Source organism: Varroa jacobsoni, unplaced genomic scaffold (genome assembly GCF_002532875.2).
Source record: "Varroa jacobsoni isolate VJ856 unplaced genomic scaffold, vjacob_1.0 scaffold_1091, whole genome shotgun sequence".
Classification (NCBI taxonomy): Eukaryota; Metazoa; Arthropoda; class Arachnida; order Mesostigmata; family Varroidae; genus Varroa; species Varroa jacobsoni.
This window is the reverse complement of record NW_019213993.1, coordinates 45007-68193: the sequence shown is the minus strand read 5'-3', so window position 1 is coordinate 68193 and position 23187 is coordinate 45007. Positions and strand designations below refer to the sequence as shown.

Sequence of the window (23187 nt, the reverse complement as noted above, 5' to 3'; positions counted from 1 at the left end):
GTAGCTAACTTTATTAGCAAAGTAAAAAGCCTGATCATACTAAGTGGGCAATTGACGATACGTATGTACATCGACAAACAAGAAAACCCACGTGGCAAATAGGTCGGTATCTATTGGCTATTATTTCTTACGCTCTAAACAGTTTAAGCCCACTTTCCTGGAATGCTGACTTTTGTTCTGCCCCGGAACTTAGCTATTTTTATTCTGTTATATATCTCGTCGATAAAAAAAATAACAGATTTTAACTAGGTCTAGAATATGTCTTGCACAAGGTATGGCAAACCGGCGACGACGTTTCCCTTGACAAAACCCCTCCCGTCAGTGTCATCTGCTATCAAAATCGAGCTTGCACCTGTTTATGTAGCCTATATTTTTCTTTCAATATACTATAGTCTATTATTCCTTTGGCTCTTTTGCAGCTATATAACGCCGCAGAAGCAACCTTTTTGTCTCTTCGCGTAATATCTACGTGGACTCTGACCTGGAGGCTATAGACTTGGGTCCGAGTGATCATTTGGTGCGTTTCTAAAGACCGGCTCATCGTTATGGAATTCAAGCGGCATAGGCCAACAAGTTCATAACGTAGTTAGCTTAAAATGGGCCTATTCGCATACAGAGAGTTAACTGTAAAGCACGAAGCATCCCTTAGAAACGACTGCCTCGTTCAATGACCGTGCCATTTTGAATAACGTAAGCGACATGGCTTCAAAATGTGGGCTGAGTATTCGTAATACTAGGCAAATATGAACCTCCTGTGAATTGTTAACCTAACTGTAGATAGGAGCAAGAAGTGCGATATGAGACGTAAGAGAAACATCCCAATTTTTGTACGTATTACTTACACACGACCTACGACGAAACATGGCTGATTTCGAAATTCCAAGCTAGTCCTTGGGGAGCGATAGGGCCTAGTAAATAAGGCATTTCTTTTTTTGTTCCATTTCTAGAAGTACTATCGGCAGATGTTATTAATTTTACAGTCGGATAATAGATAGAAGCTCAAGTACTGCATGACTGTATACGAAATATTGCGTCGTGTCCCGAAGCACTCATTATCTTCGAAAATATATACTATTATTTATTCGTCAGTGTCAACCGTATGTTGCGGTTAGCCGTTAATTGGGGCATTGGTTACGATAGTAGCAGATAGCCCAGCTAAACGGCGAGCTATTCTGCGACGCCTGTCACGATATTCAGTCGTGTCGAAAAACTATCATACTATTACGTAGATACTGCAACTTAGTTGGACAACGACTTTAAGATCTCCGTTATTTGACTTAGTAATATTTTAAGCCAGCTGATTCAAAATAGGGTCTATAAAGTGAGCACTCTCCTTTATGAGCGCACATCTTCATTTCCTCAGTCGAATTAGCATTTAGTACATAATTATAAACGTTTTCAAGTGATATACACGAAAACACTTTGTCTCGTAAATATTTCAGCTATAATGTTTATGTTAGCATTGATAAAAATGCTTCGGCTACCCTATCTATCCCTGAAAGATAGAGTCTGGATTGCAGGAGAGCATGTATTTGAACATTAAGCTTCGAAGAATTTTCAAAGCTCGATTATACGTCAAGTTAAATAAAATAGATCTCTACATTTGCAAAAGGAACCCTTGCGTACTATACGGCACTTACGTAAGTGTAAGTATTATGCAATATTTGAATCGCATCATACCAATCAGGCACACTTTCACGATTCGTGCATTTTTGTACCATAAAACGTTTGAATTTTCGCTCAGTTCTATCGAATGGAAAAGTACCTGGCCGGGTTGTTGACCAATGCTTCGATTACTCATTGCTCTTCGACAACGTACTAAAATTATTTTCACGGACAGGGACGATTGCTTCAAGGCAAGCTCTTCAACAGTCAGCAAAAGGTTAGTCTTTCATTGCCAAACCCAGAAATTGCGTCTTATTAATTGTTAATCTGCCTAGCGGTCCAGGGTGTTTTAGCGTCTCGGCGATGCTAGCTTCAGTGTGCGCAGGTCGAACGTGGGACTCTTCTAATGAAACACTGCCTTGCACGACGGCAAGATCTTTCTACTTTGGCTAGTATGGTCGTTAAGGTAATAACAGGTAGCACTGGAAGTTTCGACAACGTTAAGCAGCAAACATGCCCGAAAGTGGACGCGATTATGAATTGAATTTATGAGAATATTATACAAACCAAATCATCCTATGTCCTTACAGCGTTATTGTTAAGTATTAACATTAGTAAGACGGCCTATTATTTAGCAACGTATTGTCACATATAGCCACGCACGATATCATGCAAATATAGCAAAGCGATTGATAAAATATTGAGGATGCATTACGTGACTAATGGTGAGCTATATGATATGACGGTTACGTCCAGACCATTTACATATGAACCGTCGAGCGAATGGGGAAGCACAGTTGTCGGAGGCTCGTCGCTGGGCCTTCGGGATGTTAGCGGAGTATGGAAGGGATACTAAGACGTACAGGACTCACCATTTCATTAATATGCGACGTTCCTTAGCTGGCCATTTTGCTAATGACTGTTTCTGCTCTTTACGGAAATAAGGGCAAGTTCCCCTATCCCATTTTTTCGTGGATAATAATAATTATATCACTAGTGGGATATATTTTTTCTGTCGTTATATTATGATCTGCTACAAGGGCGTGTAGCAGACAAGAAATTTCGTTTATGTCTAACATACGTAAGATAAATATTTATATTCTCTAAATCACCTATCAGTATGGTTGTTCAGTCGTACTAGAGCGATCGGATATGAAGCGGAAGTGCATTTGGGCAGGGGAAACTATGACTTTCGAGCAATTTTTTAAAACGGGAATTCAACTTGTGTGCGGTATATGAAACGCTAAACTTTACGCAAACATGGTTGTGCGTGTACCTATTAAAACTTTATTGCTAATGGCTTAATTTTTGTTACTTGGCAATATCTTATCTCCTTATATATGACCTAAAATGGCCCTTTCTATTTTTGAAACCATTGCCGAAATCAGTTTGCTACAGGAACGAACTAGCACCCAGATTACTGCGTCGTACTGCTAGTAAATGGTATTTAAATTAACGCATACTCAAACGAGTTGTTAAAAATGCATCTGAATAGAAAAATGAAACGCATCAAGAAACTCGCTTCTTCCGAATCAGTTTTTTTCTACTTTTCCCTTTTAAAGCGTGTTCGAAACTTTCTTGTCTTTTTTTTGGCGTGCAATGGAAGACGATTAAACAGACGAACAATTTAGATAACAACTTGTTTGACAGTGAGAAACATGCAATCATGGATCTGGTGAATTTTGCGTCTGCCCCCTTCTTCTCTGTTTGTATAATCGTTCGTGCCCGCTGCCCTATGTGACGCTGCTGTTAACTTCTACCGTACTGCCAAACAGTCAACAAATGAATGAGGTAACACCTCAAAGCTCCTTCTCACGCGTATCTCTCGTTCCTGCCGGACGCGTTTTCGGAAATGCGGCACTGACGAAATCTTTCGGACCTCTAGAATGCTCACCCAGAGTTTATGCGCCGCTGCCGCCTGTCCGTTCATCCGTTAGAATCTGAATGCCTGAAGCGTAGAACCCGGACTAACCTCAGCATTTCCTTCGTAAATCGAACAAAGCAACGTGTAATCGCCGTATAACCATAAATCACCGCTGAGACGCATACCGCATCAGACTCGTTGGGTCGGAGCCGCTTCGCGTGTTCCGAAGTAGAAGAACTGCGTTGGGGGTCAGCGGCGAACCCGGTAGCGAGAGGAAAGGGCAGGCCAAGGCACTTCCTCAGTGTCCCAACGTCACCACCGACGTTTGCATCACGGTTATAGCAACGTCCATCGAACGCTTCGCAACATCAGGAAGGTGAAACGAAAGTGAGGAACTAAAAGAATGGCTAGCGATAAGCGATGCCACTCGCTGAAAGTCGGTTGCCTCAGTGAATCGCGCCACGCCAGAAACTTTGTCGTCCTTCTGCTCGTTGCTTGGCTCCTCCACAGGCAAGATTTTCTCTGCGCACAGTGGTCCGCTATCGCTTTGGACTTTGTACATCTTGTTAGATTGAAAGGGACGGTAGGGGCGCCAATTGTAATTGAGTTCTGTTCCTTCCGCAGCGTCGTCTGATTTTTTGCAACTGGCCGATAGCTCGGAATAAATCGGATGCGTCCTCTTTAACTTGTCCTTTCTGGCCTTATTCTACTATCTAAGATCGTTCCCGCCCTGTTTCTAGTCGCAATACAAGGCAAAACAGGTCGCAAACATTTGTCGTCGTTTCGCCACTGGCTGCGTCACCAGCGAACCCTCTCCACCGCCCGATAATCCGCTTCCTATTTCAGTAAGCGTTTAGCTGTCGGGATTCCTTTCCAATTTTCCGGGATTCCTTTTCAATTCACCTCCTTACAAATTTCCATCTCTCTGTCATGGCCTTGTGTCGCGCCATTCTATAATGCTACTAATTCAGTGGTACGACGTACGAGGTCGCATTTCCCGGTTCCAATTCGAACGACATGACTAGATGAGCTGGCGAGTAAGTCAACAATCGATTCTAGAATTCTGGCCGTCCAGTTTCTCTGATATTACGGTGGCTCGCAGAAGCAGACGTCTCTTCGACCATCATTTATGTTACGAGCCACCCACCGTATGCACGCAATTATAGCACACTGATGTCCTGTTACAGCTAAGTCCTGTCGATGCCGCTTTACTCCCAATTCACCCTGTTCTTCCGTCATCGGCTTTTCGTATTGGTGTGCGATTTAAGCAGAAAACAAATGAACATCATAAACAAAGTTGCGCGCTCTGCGAGGCGCACCCTTTCCACTTCACTTTTCGTAACTGATACGTAGATCTAACACCGCAGAAGACGAAAGTACGTCGAGAAAAAAGCAGAAGTGCATTGAAGAAGCATGTAAAGGAGTGTGAGAGGAGCGGAAAAAACAAAGCAGAAAAACGTCTCTTTTTTGCATCTGAAATTCTATCATTTTCGCTGTTGTTGCTTCTCAAATGTATACTTTTCTGTTCCATTGTGAATTATATTTTCCTATTCAGATGTTTTATTTAGTGCAAAGCCCGTAAAAGCAATGCGAGGCTTCGAACAAAAAAGAAAAATCCTATATTTGTTTTAGACTTTTTTAAGGACGCCTAGGCCATGCCCGAGAATCTGAAAGTGCAACTGGAACAGAAACGGCTGCCTTTCCATAACAAAGCCCCATATGGAAGGCCCAGAATGTACGATGAACCACATAGTATCGCTTCAGTAAAGGCCGCAGATGATACTACCGACCCTCCGGATACATACATGTAGGATATTTGGGCTACTGCTTGGCTAGCAATACGGAACGCGACGGAACCGCGCGTAGTAAGAACGGACTGCACAGAAACCACGGATCGCACTGACCTCGAGAAAACATGGTAAACTATTGGCTAAGGCGAAATATGCAGCAGAAAACCCTGAGTTGTACACTACGGGCTGGCTTGTGACAGCCGTGATGACCTAGGACTGTTGTTATCAATGCATGATGGGTTGCGTGTTGAGCTGCGAGCGGCCAAGAGGAAGGTCAGAGCGGGTTGGGCTACAATGGGAATGGAAGTCACGTGCATCACTGCCATTTCAGCGTTTTCATACATCTGCAAGTAATAGTTCCAAGTAATTGGCAAGATATGAAAAGTTGAAGCGGCAGTGGCTCGAAGAGCTTGGTGTCTGGCTGATAGACCCACATGTAAAGTCCCGTTATGGGACTCTTCGACAAGAAAAGTTTGCCAAAGGGCTAAACGATATATGAATTTCGTTTACCACTTCGAGATCATAAACGTCCGAAATAGACAAAAGCCAAATTTCTTTTGTAGTCTTAAGTGAAAAGTTAGAATCGTACAGGGACGAATACGGCTTGATCAGTGGACTTTAGACACACCTGTATACCACATAACTATGATGATATTCCCGAATGAACTGTACGTGCAACAAACACAAAAGAAAAAAACACCGAACGCGACAAACCGATCTGATACTAAGGATGATTGTTTGATATTTATTTGTTGGCTTTCATCTTTCATCATCATTATAATGCATGGAATTTTAGGCTTAGGTCACAGTAGGTTTAGGTAAAAGGATATAGGACGAAGTCCAATTAACGTAAATATGAAGCTTTACCAATTACACAAAGAATGTAAAAATGTTTCCGGTAAATATGCATTCTGCATGACAGGTAGATGAAGCAGTGACAGAGCCTAGTTAGAGCTAGAACTTTGATAGTATTTTAAAATACTATATATATATATATATATATCGCATAAAGGGAACATGTAAAACACGACAGCAATAATGTCTGCGTGCTTTTCTACAGCAATTCAAGTAATACAATGAAGGCTTGCTATTCATATAACTTTATTTAGACATATCTACGAAGGGAACGTTTTTTATATAACCCCATAATGTCCAGCACTAAGATTGATAATGATAACAACGGTTTATCTTTAAGAAATTGTAACTACCACAAGTTGGTGAAGATTATACCCATATTACCGGACCTAGTCCTTCATGATTTGCCACCTGTGACCCAGCTAACACCACTGCAAAAGATTAGTGCTTTCTAAAACAAAAATATCTACGTACAAAGTACAATAGAATGTTCTATTGCACTTTGTAATATACATAACAATAGCTTTATTTTTGATTCATACACAAGAGCGCATACCAACGAATATCCTCCTAAGACTTCTGTTAGAGTTAGCTTAAGTATGTAAGATTGTGGGGTCGAAGGGGGCGTAGATATTTTTGCTTGACTTTTATGTGGGTAGCAAAGAACCTGAAGGAAATGTTTCGACTCTATCCGGTAGTGGAAGCTCGGCAATTTCATGGCAGATTAGCTATCGCGTTTAGCTGAAATTTTCTAGTGAATAATTACCTCAACCGTCGACCTCTCAGGCAAATATATAGCCTATCGGCATGGCCTTGCACCACTGTACATAACTACTAAGTGTTTCACATGTGTTGTATTTAATGTTGCCGACAGAGTCATTGGGTGACAATTTATAAAACACTATTATAACATACGCTTTTACTAAGCCATACGTACGTTAGCTTGCTGTTTTATGGCGGTAATAATGGCTCACCTTGCGGGGTTCATGTTGTTTCGGTCTTCCTGCTTGTCGCTGCTCTGGCGTTCGACTATTGGACACTGAAAAATACACCGAGGAGGGTAAACTACAATATATTAGGAAACATTATTTTGTATATATTAAAGCATCATTAACTCGCTGATAGAATTTGCTTTATATCATAGGTTTGATAACTTCAGTAGCAGTTAGGGGCAGCTAAAATTGGAACTCAATCCTCGTTGTCGACGCGCTTAATAGAAAAGACAGCGCAACTCGACGCATGCACCGAATATCAATTTATGTGATTTAAGCTAAATTGTAGCCAAGTTATGACACAATGACGTTACAAAGTATCGTAGTTAAACAATTCCATATCATGTACAGGTATTCTGTGATTTTGTGTGAAAAAAAATAGTTCAACTGACGATTGCCTCAGGAAGATTCTGTAAAAATGCCCAACTTAATAAGGTGCGACTAAACAAATTATTATTCTTTTAAATATCTATATATTGTGTTACAATAAATAAAGCCTGACTGTAATAGTCAAGTAATAAGTTACACTGTGTGTGATAAGGATTTTTAAGCTTTTCAGCACGCGACAAAATTTCGATCAACCAAACACCTCGTGCTTAAGATCCTACTGGCAGAATTAAAGTGCCTTTTTGCTTGATGATTGAGAATCATTCGCGCCACAGTTGAGGATAAAAACTTAGGTCTACGGAAGAACGCTTGTCGACGAACGAGCGCAGGTTCGAAGCACGAAGGCTTATCCCGAACGGCCACAAAATGTCACGTCCGATCGCAAAATTGTATATATTCAATCTGTGGGCTTTGTAACGGCACAGCTGACGTTGAATGGCCGGCGCGAGTCGCAACATCGAATAGGAACGAGTTAGGTGCAGAAATGACCCTTTTCACTAAAATAGATATTTGCCTTGTGAGGTTTTCGACACTTCATCCGTGATTTGGATATTAGCCGAAGTTCAAGATTTCGTTTTGGCGAGACAAGCGTATAGGAGAGGACGATCTAAATCTATAAAAAGTAAGTAGGTAGTATTAAAGGTAAAAGCTAAGTCAGATTAGTGAAAACGATCGCAAAACTACGTAGTCAAAAACTGCAACTTCGTATCGTTTTCAAAATTTAGATGATATGTCGGCGCGGAAGTTGGACGGCTAAACCTGTGGCTACAAACCACTATCGATCGAGCTTACCAGTAACATACACAATATGGAAAATATAACTAAATATCTGATAATCATTTCACACCTGATCCAAATGGGTATCAACGTATGCTGATAGCACCATATGCGCCATGCTGATAAGCCAGATCTAACTAAAAATGAGCAGACTTTAACTTTGTCGTCCTCTATCAATGAGTTTATTTAGTACGCCGGTCATGCTCAACCCAATGCGCATAACTCTATTTTTAAAGGCAATACCATATATGCGTGTATATATGCGCACCGAGTTAGGCAATAGCTAACGGAGCTTCTATGAGAAATGTCCTGAATTACTTTAGCCTAACATTAGCACAAAATCGATCCCTTAAGATGCAGAACTTCTAGTCAATCTAAACTGCTCTTTGAAGATGAGTTCGAAGAATATCTCTTCTGCGTAAGTAGCATGAACCACGATAAATTTAGTTTATTATAAGCAGTAAACTTCACCTATGTTTGCTTTCTTTTTAATCAGCTATCCAAGTGCTAATGTTATGATTTTCCGCGTGACCCTGATATGTAGCAAATGTAAAGCTAGAAATATATTAGAAAAAAAAAAAAGCATAAAAGCGCTATGAGAGCGGACCGAACTTTTCATTCAGAATGGCTAATTTTGACGACCACGACCAGTTACAGTATCTGACGAAGAAGAAGAAAAAAGCTATGTATTTCTATAAATTGGCCCTTTAAAATTTAGTGAAATCGAGCAACAAGGTATTGATAGTAACTCGTCAATAACCGTGCAATGTGTTTTCGCTAATGAAACTATCTTGAGCGCTTTTGCCTGCCTCCAGTTGACAAGCTCCTTTGCAGCTTTAGCACTAAAAAGTTATACGCAAATCGCTTGTATCCTATAATTAAATCCATGTGTTCTCCTATCGTCAGCGGAATATATGGACGAGAAAGTGGCCATTAAAAACAGACGTCCGTAAACATCCCCTAGCTTTGTTCTACGAACATTAGTTAAGTGTCATTATATGCTACTAAACCTACGTGTTTGCGGAAGGTAAATTTCAAAGTTTATATTCAAATCAACTTCACTCCGTAACTGTAAAAAACTAGTCTGAATAAGCGATTCTGTAATTTTGCTTTGATTCGGTAGTAGTGGTTGTAGCAGATTGTTTCACTTTTAATACTGACAACGTAACAGTACCAGATGTGAGGCAGTCCGAGTGTTCGCTTACGCTGTTTCCGATCCCAGATTCCGATACGTACAATACGGCAGGTAAAATGCACAGCGGGCGCCGGTTGGATATATTTCGGGAGCAAACTACATATCTAATAGCAAGGAACGGGATAATTCGGAACAAGATTGACGAAGCTGGCCTAGAGACCGCCAATGGCGCGTGTGTGTCTGTTACGCAGGTGATACTAAGTCGCGAAAAGGGTAATACAGAAACGAGAACAATGTTCGTGCCCGAGTCACTGAACTCAAATGATTTATTAGAAAAATACGCGTACATCTAAACGCTTATAAAGTAAAAAATATGAGTAAACAATATAATGTATAAGTATGAAACGCTTATGAAGTAAAAAAAAAATAACATCAAATACCAAAAACTACTTCACCACAGACTGGATCAGTTACTACTGGACCCAAGAAATTTCACACCTGGATAGAGGCGTTATAGGTAACACCACTATGAGAGCCATCTTGTCGTGATACGAAAACAGCTGACTGCTCCGTCATCATTCCGCGACATTGATCCGTTGTATCCAACTGCTCAGATTTAATAGGGCATTACGTAAGCAAGAAATCATTGTGAAACTATTTCAGCATGAAGTCTTGTTGCTTCAGAGCACTACGGCGAACGAAGATTTAATACCAATCTTGTGACTCATTGTTTAATTTTCTGGACGAGGGCATTAAAGTAGTCAGAATAACACATTGCGATATAGATATTTCACATCTAGTATTGTTTGTTGAATGTATCGACGTCCTGACCTTGCAAACCCAAATAATAATTTAATAACTGCATTTGTCAAGCTTTCGTTTTATCTACGTGCTATGCAATAAAAATATATCCACAGCTGATATTTTTCTCAGAGCACTTTTACACCTTCGTGCATATACATGTCACTGTCCTATTAAACTACTATAGGAATAGTGTATATATGAAAAAATGGACAATGGCATTCCAAAAGCGGGGTGGGCGGACACCATCGATAGTGCAGCAACCGGCATAGTAAGTTACCTGCATCATTGTGACGAGTCCTTATTTCACTGTCGGCACTTAGCTCTTCGTTTGATTGCTTCTCTGGCAATGCATGATACATTAGTATAGTATTGAAAAGGCTAAATGTACCTGTGTCATGCAAAGCTCAAACAAGTCAGCACTTAAGCTCTGTTGCTCTAATCGATATGGCCAGAAAAACAATCTTCATTCATTATAGGCATCAATAACAGCAACATCGAGTTCTGTAAAAGTCACCTCAGCTAGACTGAGAAACCATCGGTTATCGGGGGTGTTATGAAAACTAGAAGAGATAGAGCTCGTCGGGCCATTCTGAGAGCAAAAGTTGTTCGGAACTCTGACGATCCGAAACCGATAATATGGCAGTGTGATACAACTGTGGTGCTCCTGTTAAGATTACCAAGTTGCGAGAAAGCCATAACTAGATTGCATGTGTACAGCTCCACCTTTACATGTCGTTGATATCGTATAACTAGAGCTTCTACAACAGCTCTTATTAATTCACTGAGTTACGTTAGAGTGCGAATTAGTACAGTGGGCGCAGCAGCCCAACCACTGCTGTATCTCTGGGCAAGAGGTAGAACTAACAAATGGCTTGATCAAGACCACAAATGCAAAAAACGTAACTTAAAGAAAGGCACCTTACGAGATTTTAGGACCCGGGAACCGACTGCCTCCTTTGTTGTTGTTATCGTCGTCGTCGTTGCTATTTATTTGAACGCCCGTTTTACTTTAGTAGAACTGTTTCCGCTAGCAGGGGCCTGCGTCGGCTGCCCGCACACAGAAGCGTCCAAACGCTCTCTGCTCACTCTCTGTACGCATATCGATGCATCCAACCTTACAGACAAATTCATTCACATTCATGTAGATGCTGTTTTCCAGTAGGAAGCTGCTACATCATAGACGTGTAGTCTTCGCCTTGGTGCCGTCGCCCGGGAAGCTCACCATTCAATTTACACGGAAGACAGGGAACTTGGCGGAAAACTTAGGGGAAAAACGACTTCGTCCGAACAACTAATAATGGTACGAACGGAAGTAGCGACGGTAGCGGCAGCGAGGTCATAATTTTCCCATATCTAACCTGAACCTTTAACACTGTCCTTGTGAATACCGTTTCTAATTCATCCCCTGTTTTCGCCACAGAATTCTACTTTTCCATGTAGTTATAGGTTCGCTCGACTTGGCTATAGTCATGGTAAGATACACGTACTGTGCTGAATCTTTTCTATAGTACATTGCAAAGAAGTCAGTGTACCAGGTCATGGTTCAAACTCTCGGCATTGTTGTTCCGAACGGCCCCGACAAGGTTGGGCGAAGTTTTGTTCTATGTTGGAACGAGAGGCATAAGACGACTGCATACAGCGACAAAGCGACTATATCTCAGATGGTGCAGAGAAACGTCAAAGATGGGAAGCTCCGTGGATTCGGACACGCGGAAGAAAAATAAAAAGCAGCGAGCAAAGGACCTTGGGGGAATGTATCAAGATCCTATGCGCAAGCTACCCAACTATCCAGCCAATCGTGGGACAGTAGCTATTCGAAAAGTAAGCATAACCGAGAATCGGCGATGGGGAACGGCCCAAAGCAGCAACAAAGTCTACTGTAGTAAATCTGTGCAGACGTTGCTACTGCTGCTGCTGCTGAGTAGGCGATGCAAAGGCCGACCAACCGATTGGCTGGCTGCATTACGGCGAAATCATAGCCCACATACAGCGTTGGCACAAAAAGCGATGAAAATGGGAGTAACATCACAAGCAGCATCTTAATGCCACTATCTAGTAGCGTGGTTCGACCCGCACGGGCTACCCAAACCGTAGGCGCCGGCAGACAAAGCTCCTACAGCGATCGTTCGTGGTGCTGCGGCCACCATGTACTAGCCGTAGCCGACCCGTGAGCCGCCTGGCCCCGTGACAGTGTTACGCCTGCTGCAATAACTGCTAGTAGTTTCTCCCATTGTAGACGACAGCGCAATACTTTTTGGAAGTCAGTCGTGTTAATTTTGGCGGCAAGAAGGACGACAAGGAATAGCTGCTGCTATTAGTGTTTCCTTGGCCGTTGAAAAGTCGCCGGAAGAGTATCGAGAGCCGAAAGCCTGTTTGTGCAAAGGCTGAACCAAGTCGCCTGTGCATTATCGTCTATTTTAACCACTACTAGAGATTGCGAGGGGAAAAGTCACTGTGGAGTGAGTCCATATATTAGTACCATACCGTTTCTTTCTTTCGTTTTGCGTTCTTGCTGCTGATTCGCTCGCCGTTGCTAATGTTGCGGTTACCCTTCATTTTGCTTGCGGAGCATTAATCATTGTTTTTTTTTTTACTTAAACTCCTATGAAGGACTTGCCCTCATTAAGAACCTAACCGTAGTGGGACTGGCTAGACTTATCATGAAGTTTCTCTAACAGACCTATGAAACGGCATGGTAATCATACACGCAGCTATTAACTTAAAAGATAATACATTATTTTCCTAAATTCTTTAATTTTCCTTCATTGTGTGTTCGTGTGCATTAATGCCTCGTAATAATTTTTTCTACAGCTAAGATCTCAACCATCCTGACTGCATGCTTGTTATTTATGCCATCCAGACCACGCCGACTCTGTTATTCATTAGCTCGAGCCGACAGATAGAAGTGGACATAGACGTGGGGAGACTGGAGAAAGGGGCAAGTTTGCTGGAGTGGGAAGATGGAAAATGCACGGCAGTGGAACGGCGTACGAATACATGCGAATGCACTAAAAGTAGGGAACTAATTTGGACAAGGGCCAGTATAGTCACTGCAGTGAAGGCTGAAGTAGTTTGGGCGAGCGCGTGACAATATAGTATATCCTGTGTTTAGGCTGTAGATGAGGTGAGGCCTGAAGGTGGGGCAAAAATCTTGTTGAGAAGACAACAACGCTTACATACAAAGAAGAGGATGCGGTAAGCAAGCATCGGACCTCAATACATAGCAGCACCAACGAGCACCTTTCATCCAGAAACATCATGGATATCAAAGAACTATTGTAATACAATAGTTCTTTTGTTATTGGTATTATTCAATCTGCAGTGGAACTTATGCTGCAGCTAAAACTAAAAGAAGTTGACATTATTTAATGTACATTTATATTTGCTTTGCTGCGGTTGCTACTGACACTAGAAGCGCAAATCAAACAGCTTATAAAGATAAAAAAAAAAGCTAGTAGATCAAAGGGATTCGCCATGGCTTGGTGATGCTACTGCGACTGCCATTGTAATTAATAGTTCATCTTTTCTGTCAAAAGTTCCGGTTTTATGGCCCATGGCGTCATGTGATCGTCTTAGCGCTGATTTTGCATGTGCCCTAAAGGCGCACCAGCTGGCTAACTTGCTCGGCGATCCTTGAGGGTCCTGGCTTTTCTTTTGGATTTACATGCCTGTACGCTTCCTTTTCTATCTTACTACATCATTTTACTTTCCTTCAAGTTTACTTCCTAAGCAGGACCATCTTTGAACGTTTGTACTACACTAGAGCGCTTGTGTTCACCTGTGCTCTTTCTTACTCTCGGCCAATTTTATAACAATCCCACCGCAGAGCATTTGTCGTAAACCACTTCAAGTTTAGCTGTGTTTTATAAAATAGGACAAATAAAGACAAGGTCTTTATCGATAGTCCATCAGGTAGGTGACAACGATTACACAGAAAGTGAATACGTATTTACATATGGGTGGTGGTAGTAATATGTGACAATTGGAGACATCAACGTTTAGGGAGTGGCTAAGCCAACGTAATGATTGCACGAGTATGAGTAACCCGTTAAGTGTAAAATAGGTTCAAAAACGCAGAAACAACAAGGACCGCCTCAGTAGCCTTCTTCTCGTAATATATAACAATGACTATTTAAATGTATCACATGCGAGGTTATGGCAGCGAACCGGTTACAGCTTGATGAGTCGTGAATCAATCTAGCGTCGCAGTTAGCAAGATGGCCTAACAGATTAGCCTAGCAGAAACCTATTGAATAGCCTAGGACGATTAAGGCAAAAAATGGTACATTATCTTGTAGCCACAGGACAGCACTAAAGTACAGCCTTAGACTCGATGGCTTAAAACTGGACGATCCAGTTATCTAAGCATTTGTCAAACGTCGATAGCTCATAAACTCCGTCTAAGGAAGGAAGTGACCTATGGGTTTTAGAGGCTTCGCCGTACCTAATTCAAAAGCCCACGGGAGGTTTGCGAGAACGATGATTTCCATTAGGCGTTGCTCAGTTCAAGAAATTATGACGGTGCTTTAATCCAAGTGACGAAAAGACACTCCTGCTGTTAGCGGTCATGGTAATGATCAGACTATGTCTGGATGATTCTTAGGAATCTACGTTTATTTTTCTGCGACTTCTGTTCAACCTGTCTGCTACTACAAATGATTATACCGTGAATATATACTTTCAACGGCATTCAGTACTATACAGAGCTGGCCACTGTAGTAGTTATTACGCTTGACAATGAATCATAATCTCCGAATAACTTTATCTTTTCAATGGATCCTGATCAAATCCAGGTCAATTTTTTTTTTACTTAATATATTATTTTGCAGAGAGCTCAAAAACCCTTATAATCAGCATTGCAATAATTAATGTGGTTATTAGACATAACGTACGTTGCGCTTTGTCTTTACTATTTTGCTCAAGTTATCTTCTTTATGTCGCTTGAGATGAGTCAATCTATTTATGACGCTTTTGCCTCACATCATTTTAATATGGATATTAATAAACGTGAAAATATACATAAAATCTGCGATCTTTCTCCGCTTGCCTCTTTTATGTATTACCTGGCATCCGTAGAATTAACTTAACCGTTTTGGCATAACGTAGCAGTTGTCTGGACTACTTCCTTTTATCATTAAGGTCGAGTCGCTCAAGACAATTTCTGAACAATTGAACAGTCAGATCGGCTTCTTCCTCAAAGTTGATACCCTTAAAATAGAGAAGGTCTACTTCCTTGTAACACTGCACTACGAGAGGAACGTAGTAATTTGGCTCGCATTCGATACTCGGTTCGGTGTCATTGACTGAAGCCTGTGGACTGAAGTTATCTGAAGGAGAGTCTGAAGACTCTGCTCCAGCACGTTCATCGGAGTCATCCTGGTAGCACATCTTGTGGTACGATTCGCAATCATACATTTTATTGACTATTTCATCTGGTAACAGGCCCCGAAGCTTCTCAGAGTTTCCTGTGTAGTTCCTAGTCGCGTCTGAGACAATCTGGATGCTGTTGGCAAGTTTCTGGATAGATTTTGGTGACATTGTGGCATTTACGGCGCACATAAAATGACTAGCAAGATCATTCGGGCCGAGAAGGTAGATAAAGGCAGATGCCGATCCTAGAAGCGCCATAGTCATCACGCAGGCAAGAAGCCCATTTCGGAATGTTGACATATTCATGTCTCAATCGACGACAATGAAGGTACTGCTGACAACCTGAAATCAAACAATGAGATACGCAATGGACGAAATTCAAAATGTTTGACTAAGCCATAACTCTGGAGATTTGAGTCGTTCAGTCATCGGGAACGCGCTTAAAGGTACATGCGCCCCAAGGTATACAAAAATATTGCAATTTTTATACGTATTACCTTTTACGTGACTTAGAGACTTGATATTCAAAAAGAAATCTAGAATATATGTAATAATGGCAAATTCTAGTCCAGTGCTCATATGTAAATCTTCCTTCTTAGCGCATCACGCTCTTCTATGATGATAAATAGTCGTTCTGGTTAACTAACGGAAGGACAGCTATGTAGCTGATTCGGTCCAACAAATCTGAGTATGTGTCATAGATTTATAAATATAGGGTTCTCGAGAGGGGACCTTTGTGAGGTGCGAATACACAAATAATGAACAGAATAATAGTTAGCTGTCTATTCAGATATGCTTTCCATGGGACATTTTAAGCTGACCTTATTAAACTTGGGCTATTAGCTAACAAAAAAAGAATGTACATAACAAAAAATCAATCACAATACAACAACCTAACTGTGAAAAAGCAGCGACAAGTTAAGCATTTATCCCTTATTTTTTTGTGTTAGAGTCAGTGTCATCTAAATCATCGAAACTAAGTATGACCGTAACAATTTGGTTAGACAACGATCCTTGACCATAATCTATACACAATATGAAGTAAAGCATCAAATGTTAAATTTTTCTGATTAGGTCGCTTCTGTGCCTCGGGGAAGAATACGCAAGTATTCATCACAAACCCATGTAATAAATGAACGTGGTATATTTGCGGTGGGGTATTTTTGACCTATTTTCTACTTCGAGCTTAGTTACGTATTCATGACAAGTTCTTATATATATATATAAATAAAATATATCTGGTGGAAGTGTCTCAGAAGTTCATATGAATAACAGCGGCTAGCTCAGAGCAAGAACTTCAACAATGCCTCAACTGAGCAAATAAAAAAACAATCGTTTGTAGGTGACGGTCTTTCACAGGTTTTGTTTTATATTACCTTTTGCGTACAATCTGCGGATGCACATTAAAAGCAATAGTGATTCTGCGCTAGAGCCTCTGCTGGAGTAGAGTCGTTTCAAGTTAGCGAGAGCTATAAGCAGACGGCAAACAAAACAAGTCTTACTCCCGTCTATTGTGCTAGCCAAGCGGCTTCTGTTACTAAATTATAAATATTGATTCACGAGACGACTATCGCAGGCGTCGCTTCCTATTCTGTACGTAAACGGTAATCTGGAGGCTGAACAATTGCAGACTGGTTGTACCTTCAACCATCAGACTGCCACACGACGGCGGCGTTTAGCGGCTGTATCGGCTCAACGCGCTTCTGATAGACGTTGCCTGTAGTCGCTCATTGCTGCAATGGGCACCGCGGACGGATCCTCTCTTTATCTCGTATTTGTGCAAGATTCTCGTGTTGTGACGATAACTCTCCAGCGTGGTTCTAGTCAGCATAGTCTGATAGTTTGACGAATTGCCATGTCGCAGGCACCGCAATAGTTGTTTTGCTCAAGGCATCACGCAAGCTCACCTACCTCGTCAATAGACCTGCACACAGAGAGCTACCAATATTTACGGACCTATTTGCAGGATCTGCCGTGTCCGTCTGGCATGTAATTGCATGTATTTATATCCTGTTTTATATAAAATGGAGGGTGCCATGGTAGTAGAAATACAGTAGTGGTAGAAAAATACCTGATGTGAATAGGGTGGAGTAAGAATAACATGGATGTGGTTATTCCCATATATCGCACTGTGTGAAATGGGCTTATTTTCAATAGCTAAGAATATTAAAAAATATATATATCTACTCAGTATTTCACTAATTATCTAGCAAAAAAGGGAGCAAGGTATCATAGCTTGCTTAGAAAACGTTGCTGAACATAAAGCTGATATTCCATCAGGCATAGGTTCGACTGTTTAATCGGGCCTTTTGGTATGGGAGCTACCATGTAACAAAAGACTACTATCGGTCTCTATAGAAATCTGAGGTCTGTTTTTGTAATAAGATGAAAATTGTTTAGTTTTTAGCAGCGATGTCTGTTCCGCGCTCATGGAGCTCAGATATCCAAAAACTCAGAAACAGCATATGAAATAAGATTTGTTCCGTTTTTAACAAAGAATCAGAACACAGTAGTTCCGACCCCCTTACACTGAAAAATGAAGGGCTGTTTAGCGTAAAATTTGTGAAAATCACATGTGGTAAGGTGACGACGTAGGTAGAACATTAGGAGAATTATCATAAACGCCTACACGTTTTTTGAGCACGTATGACACGTATGTCTTTGAAATTAAACATAATACTTTTGATCAAGCAATAAGAAGTTCAAACGAAGTACGTACCTCCGTTTATCAAACAGTTAATTGGTGATCGGATATAAACCATGAACTTAAACACGAATTATATTGTTAGATTAAACGTATTCAAAAAATTGTTGACTGGTTAGGTATAGGATATCGTTGTTGATCGCCTGTGCGATATGCTGTTTATTATGCCACTGGCTAGTTATTGTTATCATTTACACTGAATGCAAGCACTGCTCCTTAAAAATGTACGTAAGACAAAAGGCTCCAGTTAAAAAATGTCATTGCCAACCGCTTCTGGTTTTTTATTGGGTAAAATTTTTGTGGATTTGTTTCAATGGCCGTCTCGTTTCTGTTTTTGTTGAAAGGTGTGCTTGCCTTGATGAAAACTCATCAAGTTGACCTTCGATAGTTGGATTAGTCTGTAGATTTCGAAGATCGTCTTTTGCTTCAACTGTTATTTTCTGAGCGACGTATCGATTGTTAAGCCGGAATCGAAGTGATTCCAGATGGACACGTTTGAAAAATTATGCATTCGACACATCTGCACGAGTGGACCTTTGTTGTATGTCAGAATGGTCCGTGTTTATTTTTCTGACGCAGATACTCTTCCGAAACTGCCTTGCGAATATCAACTGAATCTGCATAAGTCACACATCGAACGTTAAGAAGTTCACGGCCTAAACAGAGTGACCGGCTGTATTTTCTACTGTAAAGAGAACGTTTTCGTGCACAAATCTATGAGTAAATGTTTAGATAAATAGTCTTCGAAGGGGCAAACCTCTTCTTCTCAGAATACCCGTGACAACTTTTCCTGGTATTCTACGGTTGTGCTCAATTAACGGAGCAGAAAGAATAGGATTGATGGCCTTATGGCAAGATTGCCTCTTCATGGTAGTGTGCAAAGACAAATCCAGCTGGCAGGAAAAGTAACTTAGTAATAACACAATAAATTCATAACGTAGACTTCCCGCAAGGACTGACTGATATTTACCCGCCCTAACGAAGTCAAATGCACAGTATGTTTAATTGCTTGCAAACTACGAAAATACATGTTTCGCTTATGCGACAATGTATCGATATGGCACGCTTGCCGAATACTGGCCGAGCCTACGACACGACTAAGCTCACGTACAAATTTGCTATACAAGCTAACAACGGCTGATAATTGACAGCGAGGTTGCTCATAGTCTAACAAATCAGCAAAGAAATTGGCTCGACTTTGAAAAAAACATTTTACGGCTATAATAAATTGACTCGTTTGAAAATTTTGGGCTTATTTGGTCATCGTAAGCATGGTAATATCAAACTAATATCAGCAGAGGCACCGACACGGGACCACCGAATACGTAAACGTCATGGGTACCGTAGTCAGACTGGCCAATTGCAGACATGTCCCATACGACAGTAGCAAGTATCGAAATGTGAGGCTCACTCTCGGAACATTACAAAGTTTACACATTAGCTTCTTAAAAAACACATCTACTAGGATATGATGAAAGGTTGCTAATAGTACAACAAGAAAAACAGAAAACACATTAAACAGGAATCAGTTCGAGAAGAGACGTAGCTAACAACAAGATTGCATCCCCCTTCAACATACTGAAAGAACATCACGGCGTTTTGAACGCATTCAAAAAGTTTTCCTTTTTTTCTTTGAACACTATACCCTTTTAGTCTTTTCTCTCTTTAAAAGATAAACCCCTTAAGGGCTGTCAGTGGTAAGGCTAAGTTAGTAACTTTTTAGCCTCAGATCATCTCCTGTTACCGATAAATGTGAACGAATTTGTATAAAACTTGTTCAATTAAGTAATTTTAAAATTGAAATCTGTTTTAGTTCCTGCTCCTTCAAAGTACCATTTTTTACACCTCACAAATGGGGTCTATGTTGCTTTAAAAGGAACGCTGTCCCTTGTAGCAAGAGAACCTCTTTTATCTTAAAATAGTGGCTATGAGTTAGAAAGAACAAAAGCCTCTCTAAAAATTATGAAAGAAACGTTTAACTGAAAGCCATTTTTAAATTTAAGAAAAATCGAAAAATGTTGAACGTAGTAGGTCAGTCCATTAGTTGAGAATTTCCAGCCATGAATATATATGCTTATAAGCTGCAAGGCCTGATACGATCTTCTCGTCACCCAGCGCCTCCAAATAACAGGAATACAATAAAATACATATGTAAAATGTAAAAGTACTTCTCCACACAGTCATGACGTTAACGCTAAATTAAATCAAAATATAAATAAATAGTGCACGAGGCCCGCACAACAATCCCATCTCTATTCGTATACATATATATATACATGTAGATTTTTTAATGCATTTTCGCTATAGTGTAGACCTTTTAGCGATGGCCATCTGCTACGATCTGTCAGCAGTCGCAGCAGTGCGATGATTAATCACTATACGTTTGTCAGCTAGGATAACGACTGGTGAAAGCGATTACTACTGATACCTACATGTGCATGTACGTGAGGTGGCGAAGATGCTGGCAGGATTCGTCGATGTCCGTTACTTACCTCAAGTAAACGAGCCCACTGAATTCGGGTTATTGTTCTGTCCGCGATTAGCAGGTGACCGCCCGACGGGTCCTTATATATTCACAATCAATTTCTCCTTGAAGCCCTCTTCATGAATAATGATGACGTGGACGCGGGATCAACGAGAGATGAAGCAGCTTGCGACTAGCGATACGATCCTTACTGAGGTTATCATTACGGCACAACCATTCTTTAACCATCTTTATAAGCTCATATGTCGCCACAGTCCTCTGCGCCGTTACGCAGCCACCGTGGGCTACAACTGCAATAGCGATTCGACTGTCCGATGACCCCCAAGCACGCGATCTTGAACTGCACAAACAAATATGAACTTCACCCTATTATATCTTTCTCTTCGGTAAAAATCTGCAGAGACTACCTCTAATGTTAAACCGAGCAGCAGGCAGCTAACTCAGCCTTGTTTGAGCACCTGAACGAAAATCATTCATATAGCATAGGTAAGCACAGCGAGAAACAGCGATAACGATCATCAAAAACACAAATCAAATGATAGACAACTAAAAAAACGTAACAGATTAGTAAACAAAAGCTGCAAAAATGCAGTTAGAGAACTCTTGTTTTCCTGAAGCAATCGAGCACCATGACGTGACGTATAGACTTCGGTTATGTAACTGTAAACAGCGTCTGCTAATGACAGTCATTCAGAGACAATAATAATTGTTGTTCTAATAGTTTCATAAATTGCCATTTTACTGCTAGTCGTCCCTAACTTGTGGCAAGTATGATTGACGAACTCGGTGGGCTCTAATTATCCGTAATTCGTAGCTTTAAACTTATATCAATTCAGATTTCAACGGGGGCATCCGTGATAAGATTTGATGGCGTTATATGATATTGCATTGGAACATTTTTCCGATTCGCAGATAAGAGACAATGCGGGTAGCGCCACGAACTTCTTCATGTCGTCTATCACCAAACGGCTTGGTCTGAATCCGTGTCAGAGTACGCAATTGTCTGTAGCATTAGGAACTGCATTACACCTAACCCCTATTTTTTTCTTTCTTTAGTTGTCCTCAAGTGTTCTTAGGAAGTTGAGCCGCTATGTCCTTAATTAGATATAATCATTCCGAAAATTGTTAGGCTGGAAGCTGACCCATGATTATCGCCTTCACTACAGTAGCTTTGAATGTTTTATTGGCCGTTGATTATCTTCGTCAGAGACATCAGAACTTCTGGCTCTACAGTGAAATTGACTAAATAGTACTATAATTTATATACGACGTTTATATATAGAGATGCATCGAATATATTTAAAAAGAAAGGTAACTTCACCCTACTATAATTGATTTATCGAAATATGCTCATACACTAATCGATGGTTCTTAATCTTCAAAATTAATTTGCAAAGCCCCTGTCCTCCAAAGAAAAAGGCAGACTGACTAGATAGATGTATAATTATTTTTTAAAAAAATTACATGAAATACAATACCTTGATATATCGACATACGGTCTTGTACCCGTACATGTACACGTAATCATGTCGGGTTGAGAAGGCTACGGCAATAATTAAATTGTGCTGTACGAACAAGAACACCCTTTCCGGAACTTGTGTAGTTTGGGCACTTGTTCGCTGTGGTGGATAAGCGAAGTTAAATTCTATTTGTTACGTCAATGGAAAGTGCAACGTAATGGCAATGATCGTGTGACACTGAAATAATGTCAAACTCCTTTTACGGGCATCGATAGCAACAGTTCCTTGTGGTTTCCCTTGTTGTTTTTTGAGGTCTCTTATCGCTGGCACTATTCGTTCGTCTATATTGCTGCTACGGGTACCATCATGTGCTTTTAAGGGACATTAACGTCAACCTTTGCACGACAAACGCCCAAGCTCCTACCAAACTCTACATGGAAGTCGCCCCATTTGCGCGCAACGGCCCATAGCGCTGAAGTCTCAGAGTCAAAGTGGAAAAACAAGGAGACCAGGGCAGGGGGAAGTTCACTGAGGGAAAACGTGCAAAGATACTGCACTGCTTCATGGGACCATAACAACTACACCAGCAGTAAGTGTTTTGCTACATATCATAAGAGGCTACATATTTGCCCCGTCTTAGTCTCGCAGGAGCAAACGTAGTTGGGGCGACGTTGTACTGGAGTGTGTTGGTTCTCGACGCCCGAACGCGCCCGCTACCACACAGGCACTCTAATGAGGCACAGAAGCAATAGCATTAGCAGTTGTGCTACCTAGGTCCGTGGAAGACTATGCAGGTTTTATACATGGATATGTTGTACGGAGACATTAGCATGGCTTAACAGCGATCCTGCTGCTGCAGCCCTTTCCAGAGTGATGACATCCTGGTTGTCACATAACTCCATCTACAGCTGCCGCTGTTGTTCCAAAGAAAGAAAGAAAGAAAGAAAGTAATAGTATGT

At 41.0% G+C, this 23187-nt stretch overlaps 1 protein-coding gene across 2 annotated transcripts; it reads right to left on the bottom strand.

The window, feature by feature from the left end:
• Positions 1-14798: 14798 nt before the first annotated feature.
• On the bottom strand, positions 14799-22927 carry LOC111266497 (uncharacterized). Of its 2 annotated transcripts, XM_022844028.2 has the most exons (3): positions 22247-22927; positions 20776-21108; positions 14799-15921 (listed from the first exon to the last, which is right to left on the bottom strand). In XM_022844028.2, exon 3 carries the CDS (start codon positions 15883-15885, stop codon positions 15328-15330), a length of 558 nt encoding a protein of 185 aa, XP_022699763.1. In that variant the 5' UTR covers positions 15886-15921; positions 20776-21108; positions 22247-22927; the 3' UTR covers positions 14799-15327. The 2 variants fall into 2 exon arrangements, with proteins under 2 accessions (XP_022699763.1, XP_022699764.1); XM_022844029.2 differs by lacking the exons at positions 20776-21108; positions 22247-22927 and adding an exon at positions 16956-17056.
• Positions 22928-23187: the final 260 nt, after the last annotated feature.